This window comes from Saccostrea echinata, unplaced genomic scaffold (assembly GCF_033153115.1).
Source record: "Saccostrea echinata isolate AGI-Se365-2 ecotype Australia unplaced genomic scaffold, CSIRO_AGI_Sech_v1 ptg000083l, whole genome shotgun sequence".
NCBI lineage: Eukaryota > Metazoa > Mollusca > Bivalvia > Ostreida > Ostreidae > Saccostrea > Saccostrea echinata.
The window spans coordinates 278,674-286,121 of NW_026889832.1; the positions used below are offsets into that span (position 1 = coordinate 278,674).

The 7,448-nt window shown below is 31.4% G+C and overlaps 1 protein-coding gene across 1 annotated transcript; it reads right to left on the minus strand.

Annotated features, from left to right (window-relative positions):
* Nucleotides 1–3,356: 3,356 nt before the first annotated feature.
* On the minus strand, nt 3,357–6,067 carry LOC133176852 (uncharacterized). The gene is made up of 6 exons (XM_061311914.1): nt 5,980–6,067; nt 5,759–5,887; nt 4,433–4,495; nt 4,059–4,130; nt 3,683–3,847; nt 3,357–3,548 (listed from the first exon to the last, which is right to left on the minus strand). The coding sequence occupies exons 1-6, from the start codon at nt 6,065–6,067 to the stop codon at nt 3,379–3,381; spliced, it is 687 nt and encodes a 228-aa protein (XP_061167898.1). The 3' UTR covers nt 3,357–3,378.
* Between the last annotated feature and the right edge of the window lie 1,381 nt (nt 6,068–7,448).

Below are 7,448 nucleotides of genomic sequence, written 5' to 3' on the forward strand. Positions count from 1 at the left end.
AACATACAAATTTATCATAATTTACAGAAATGCACTTCACTATATTGTGTTTTGAATGTTTGCTTTATCCATCTAGTTTAAATGGTATGTAAATATAGACTTAATGAATAGATATTTTAGCTACTGGATAAAGCGAATTTGAGATCACTTAGTTACAAGTGCTTTTAAAAATCTCATTGTTTTAATTAAATAAGCATTTTAACTATTGGATAAAGCAAATATGGGATTACAAAATTATAGGTTGCTTTTTAAAATCTCATTTGGTTTTTTCTAATCTCAAAAGTTAGGAAAGAACATATTCAATTAAAAAAAACACATTATTTTAGCATTTTTTTTTAAAGAAAAATGCGTTGCCTTATTGAAATGTAAACGTAAGATAGAACTTTTTTTTTGAAAAAAAAAAATAAATGCACGAGCTATGTCTTTTAAAATATATGTGACAAATAATTAGGAGATTTAAATCATACAATCAAAAAAAAAAAATCTTGAATTCAAACATTCGGAATAAAAAAAAAAACACCTTATTTGTATCCTGCATTTTCATGCATTTTGTTCACGGTACTTCGCCTAGTTTCTGTTATATGTTTTGGCAATTATACCCATGTGCATGTGTATTATAACATTAAATATCTAAGATATCATTTGAAGATAAAGCATGCATTTGTTCATCCCTGCCTTATACACATGGTCGATTGGAACTTTGTTAGCAACGAAAAATGGCTACATATCATGACTTTATACGGGAAGGATATAAACAATTGAAATTGATCACGAGTAATATTTCAGTAGGGAACTTCATGTATTACTTTTTGACCATACAATTTCCCCATTTTAATTCATTTTTTTTTTTTCACAAAAAGGAAGTATAACCATTTGAATATTGAGGCAAGGGATTATTTCATAACTACAATAGTGGATAAAGCAAGAAATAAAATGTTGTTGTATGCAACAGATAATGAATGAAATAATAATTATCAAGATTTTCTAGACATGTATAATATGCTGTGTGTACAAGTTGGATTTTCTATCACAGAGGCTCATTGAAATGCCACATTTTTAACTGATTAAAGAACAACACACTTCTATTTAAAAAATAAAGAAACTTCAAAATATTGCATAATTTCAACACGCTTTCATGTAAAACAAATACTTAATAAAAAAAAAAAAAAAAAAAAAAAAAAAAAAAAAAAAAAAAAAAAAAACACTATTACATCATTCAAATCTGATCAAATGACATAAAAATACTGTATTCCTTAAAAGAAGAGGACAAATGTTTTACAAAAAAAAATATTGCTGGGGACGTTTTATTAAATATCATATCCATGCAGCTTGCCTCTTGAAATCCAAGACTAAAAGAGATAGGGTACACAGTATAAAAGTTTAATATACACTCAAGATATCCCAACCCAGAGGCGAGATAAATAATACTCAACCACAAGTGATTTTTCGATGAAATCCTAGCTTACGACTGGTTAACGTCTTTCACGTGAATAGGGTGTAATACTTATACATGGTCACTTAAAAATCAATACATGGTTAATAAGGAGTAATCAATCTTTTGAAACAGTTTCAGTTGACCTTGTTAAGTGACAATGTCTGATTACAATTAAATGCTTAGCTAACATCAGTAACGAGCACACATTATGAAACTCTTTTTTTTTTCCCTTTACTTAACTTCTTCAAAGTCTGTACGTTAAATTACTGTACGGAACACTCACAAAGCAATATTACAAAGCACGTAATGTCATAATAGGCACCTTACACTGGCGATGAAACAATACTAGGGAGAAACAATTTTACAAACCATGGAGATCAGACTATATTGTTAACGATAGGGTAAATTTCTTACATAGTTTTGTATACGTAGTGACCAGGTACGGGATTATATCTGGTTAGTAAATTGTATACATGCACCTGGCGAGGCGTACATGTAACTATTAATTACTCACTGTACTTCAGTCCTACCCTTATATGACATGGCTTGCACACACCTGAAGCTGCACTTTTTCAGGCCTAAAGCATATTTATATAACTTAATATTGACTTGCAGGTCTTTGAAATTCTAAGAATCTTCGCTTTAAATGACAATGTAAAAATGGGATCCACTAATTTTGCTATGCCATTAACGCTAATGGCGGAACTTGCAGTTTATGCTAAAGCATTTCCCATGATGTTCTCGGGAAGAACGTTTAAAAAAACATATAAAACATGCATATTCTATCATTGCCCCATACCCGACTCCTCCTTCTTTAATCTTTACCCATGACTTAAAAAAATTGCCTCTATGGATAAATTAATTCACAGTCGTTCTTGAGAAGAGGGGTTAAAAATCAATAGAGTTTGGTACCTCATTGTGCTCCTTACTACCAATTGCAAAATGATTTGGACAAAATTGAATGTGCACTATCTGAAAATATTTGCATATCTTCAAGACTTTTCATGTCTTAGTTCTCATTGAAAGGATTTATGATGTTTTTTTTTTTTTTTTTATTTTGTATTACCATGTTAAACTTTAATCCCTTATTTTCACCTAACACATGAAACAAGATTTGTTTTTGTTTAAAAAAAAAATGAATCTATGTCATCTTGGAAGGCTTATATTTTAAAATGAAAGCAGTAATTATTTTCATATTTTAACACAATGTTTCAATCGATATCTTCCTTTGTTGAACGTCAATCCTCTGATTTGGAATCGTCTTATCAATTGGTGCCACAGTTGAATAGACATACGTATACATCTTAAATGGAAACCCTTTAAATAACTTTCATCTTGTTTGGCAAGGTGGTTCATAGGATGATTATCATGTTTAATTTCAGGGACAATCCTATTTTAATATCAACTTTCATCAGGGCATATTTCTTTACAAACATTAATAAATAAACATTAATCCCCTTAAATGAAGCAGGTCTTTGGTAACTATGGTATAATTTGTTCTAAAATGAAAATTAAAAAAATTGAAAAGGAGCAGATAAAGACAGAAGACAGTTGAGAGTGATCAAGAAAATTTACCTGAATTCTTTGTTCATTTTGTGAAAGCAAGGTTGGAAATTATTTGAATTTTAACAGGATTATAATTACCTAATGCGTTTAATATTTCAGAGATTTTTATATGTTGAATATTTATAAGTTTACAAAATTAAGTGACAATGTTGTGTCCTGCACATATGTAAAGTAACTTCAAGAGTTTACACTGTCGCTTGTTTGTTTGTGTTCATTATCAAAAATTGATTTCAAGATTGAGAATAGAAAGTAGCTTAAATTAAAAAGTAAGATTCTTACAATATTTGAAATGAACTCCATATTAAGAAAGCAGTGGGTTCCATTTAAATTTCCCCCACTATAAGCCCTTTAAGCAGACAATATTCCTTGTTAACTGATTATGTTTCTTTAATTAGATTGAGGTTTGCCTGCTTTCTTGAATTTTCTATGTCTCTTGCAAAGGAACACTTGCTATTTAGGCGTAGATGTTCAAAAATGGCATCATCTCCCAACTTCCAGTCATCCTTCTTACAACCACAATGAAAACACGCCGTTGAGGATTCATAACCTAAGAAGAGAAGCAGAGAAGCAAAATAGATGACTTATCTTAAATTTCCAATGCAAAAAATACACTCTATGAATACAGTTTAATATGTTTGATAGTATGTGTTGGTGTCATAATGTTTACAAAGCAAACATTACCTGCATAGAAAAAGCCGGCACTAGCCAAGTTGTCAACTATTTCCTGTGGTGAGAACCCAGAAAAGGAGAATTGTCTGATACTTTTGCTTGTATAATCAATGAATAAAGGTCTTTCTTCTTCAGGAGTAAAAATTTTATCGTGGGTACTTGGAATGTATGGAGTATCTAATTTAAAATGAGAAGAAAACGTTCGATAATATGGAAAAAAAAAAATACCCTCTGTAAAGCAGTATATTAAAAATATTCAAAAAGACATTAATGAACAAACCTTCAATAAAGAATATCAGTTAGGTAATTAAATTATTATTACGGTTTTTAACTCGAGGACAATTTCTATGCAAGATCAATATAATTTCAATGGTGAAATTAGACTTACCTTTTTGTCCTGTTTTTGAGAAAAAGCCTCTGTGTAGTGGGTCATGGGAAGTAATCTTTTCTTGACTTAAACCTGAAATTATCATTTCAGAATTTTTATTTTAAGAATTTTTTTTTCTTTCTTTTTTTTTTTAATACTGTTATATGTTTGTGTGTGTGTGTGTGTGTGTGTGTGTGTGTGTATTTTTTTTTTCAAGGAAATTATTCTTGAATTATATCATCTTCATGTCATCATGATTAATATTATATTTTTTTTCTGCAGCAATGATTATGTGATAATGCACTAATTATCTGCAAATTTGTTTATGACCGTATCAATCAACTGCTTAAAGTATACGAGATAGATGATAAATGTTAGAAAATGGCTGAAAGTACTTTTAAATGTATCTCCCTTTTCAAGTAGGATATCTTCCACTTCAGAATCATTACTCTTGTAGCCTAAAAGCAAAATAATTTTAGGAATATTAGCGAAAATATTCTTTGAAGGCAAATAATGTTGCAAATTATGATCACAAAAGAGGACATTTTAGAAATCTCTAAAAAGCATTTTTTTTTTGGAGGGGGGGGGGGGGCAGATATTCTTATCTTAATAACCTATACAAAATTATCTATGAATCTTTTGGTATAATAAATCTTTTGGTATAATAAAATGGGAGGACAATTAACAATAGGGAATCATGCTCAAAAGTCCAATTGTGAGCAGAACAAACATGGAAATCTGAAAACCAGTGAACTCAGGTGCCATGGAAGAATGAATATCACTTAAGTGGACAAACCTGTCATGTGCTGTTTGTCAGGATCTGGTGGACAAAAACACTTTAATTTAGACGAAAGAGAAAGTTATTTAAAAATGGGGAAAAAAGATAAAAGAAAATCCTGTTGTTATTCTTAAGCTCAATACTCTTTGGTCACATTGATCAAAAGAGACACCAGTCTCTTCCAAATCCGTTTCACAATTCTGAAAGTCGCCCGCGTGGCACAGTGGTTAGAGAATCTGCTCTAGAGTCGCGAAGTAAGGAGTTGATCCTTACGTCGCGGGTTCGAATCCCACTGTGGGACGTGGAGATTGGTCCTTCGGATGAGACCGTATAAACTGAGGTCCCGTGTCGCAGTAGGTGCTGGCACGAAAAAGATCCCTCACTGCTCAATGGCCGTAAGTGCCGAGTATAGGACAAAATTTGTAGCTCTCCACCGGCAAGTGGTGGCGTCTCCATATGAGTGAAAAATCCTCGAGAGGGACGTAAAACAACATACAAACAATCAATTCTGAAATCTCCTAGATATGTGAAGAAAATCTTACAACGGTTTCGACGAATTTTGCATGTTAATAAAAAAAAAGAATAATAAAAGAATAATTAATAAAAAAATATAATTGCATTGATATTTTCCTCTGCTTCAAATCTGATTAATTTTGAATTTGTAAGGGAAGGTCCAAGAAAAAACAAAAAGTACAGATATAAATAGTGATTTCATTTACTTAGAAGATGAATCACATCACTTACAAAACATATATAATCTACATTGTATTCAAATAGAAGTGAAAACGAAAAAAAAGGCCCTTTACATTAATTCCAACATGAAGACCAAAGATGAAAGAGGTAGGGATTTGCTTGTGCATTTCATCATTTTGAAAGATAAACTTTACCAAGTATAGTAGACATTTGTGAATTTCAAACGATTTGTCACTGGTTTGCAACGTACCTTTGGAATCGGCCTCCTTGTGTAGATGTTTTTCCTGGTTACTATTAATATCTTTACCGCTTCGTTTCTTATAAATAACGAACCCTGAAACTGCTGCAATAAGTAGTACAGCAGCTGCTGTAACTCCCACTGTAAAACCTAAAGTAACTTCAAGACATCTAAATCCTGTGCAATCCAAAGAGCTGAAACGAGTTTTATAGATACATACAAACTACGCTTACCTAGTGGAACAAAAGATATTTTTTTAATTGTAATGTTGATATCTAATAGTGAATTGGCTATTAGCAAGTATAAGCTCTCGAAGAACATCATACCTTGCGAGAGTTGTTGAGCTAGGTTCTTTTGAAGAGGTTGTGGTGCACTTAATTTGAAGGGAACTGTCCTTCTCAAATTCGAAACATTCTCGATCTGAAATTGAAATTTAAACTAAAGTTTTTGGTCTTTCTCGTTCGCTGTTTTGTAAAACGGACCCCTTTTTTTCCAAAGGTATACAGTCTAATGATTTTGTTTGTTTGTTTGAGATAATACAATAAATAAGGAAGTAGCTTTATAATTTCAGAAGCAATTTGCACAGCATATATATATATATATATAACGCATTCCAAAATCAAAACAGAAAATCTTTTTTTCTGTTTTAGGCTTTTTGACATTAGGTATTGACAAAATCTAACAAAAAACACAGTTTTATAAGATATTTATTGATAAGATTGTGAAAAATCAGCATTTTTCTAATAGAATTACGATCTAGTGTCACAAACAAATTGAAATGTAAATATATAGAGGAAATATTGACAATTTAGCAAGATTTTACGGGGTAAATTTCCCCCAAAAGAAAATCACTGATTCACAACTTAAAGATAGAAAAAATCTACAGGGTAAATTTCCTCTCAAAAATGACATTGATACAGTTTACCTACAGTATTTCAAAGCAAAAGCAACCATCTTTTAGGTAGCAAGACTTTACGGGGTAAATTCCCCCCCCCCCCCCCCCCCAAGGAATATCATTGATAAAGTATTCACTCTCTCATAAAAGCGAACATTACACTTTGAAAATCGCAGAACTCTACAGGGTAAATTTCCTCTCAAAAATGACATTGATTCAGTTTGTATACAGTGTTTGAAAGCAATAACAACCATCTTGATGATAGCAAGATTTTACGGGGTAAATTTCCCCCCGAAGAAAATCACTAGTACAGTATTTATGTTTCGCAAACATCGTGAAGATGGCAACAATCTACAGGGTAATTTTTCTCTCAAAAATGACATTAATACAGTTTATACACAGCATTTCAAAGCAAAAACACCCATCTTTTAGATAGCAAGACTTTTCGGGGTAAATTTCCCCCCAAAGAATACCACTGATACAGTATTTACTACTCTTAAAAAAACGAACATTACACTTAGAAAATCGTAGAACTCTACAGGGTAAATTTCCTCTCAAAAATGACATTAATTTAAATACAGTGTTTGAAAGCAAAAGCAACCATCTTGATAATAGCAAGACTTTATGGGGTAAATTTCCCCCCAAAGAAAATCACTAAACAGTATTTATGATTTGCTAACATCGTTAAGATGGAAACAATCTACAGAGTACTTTTTCTCTCAAAAATGACATTTATACAGGATATACACAGTATTTCAAAGCAAAAACACCAATCATGTAGATAGCAAGATTTTACGGGGTAAATTT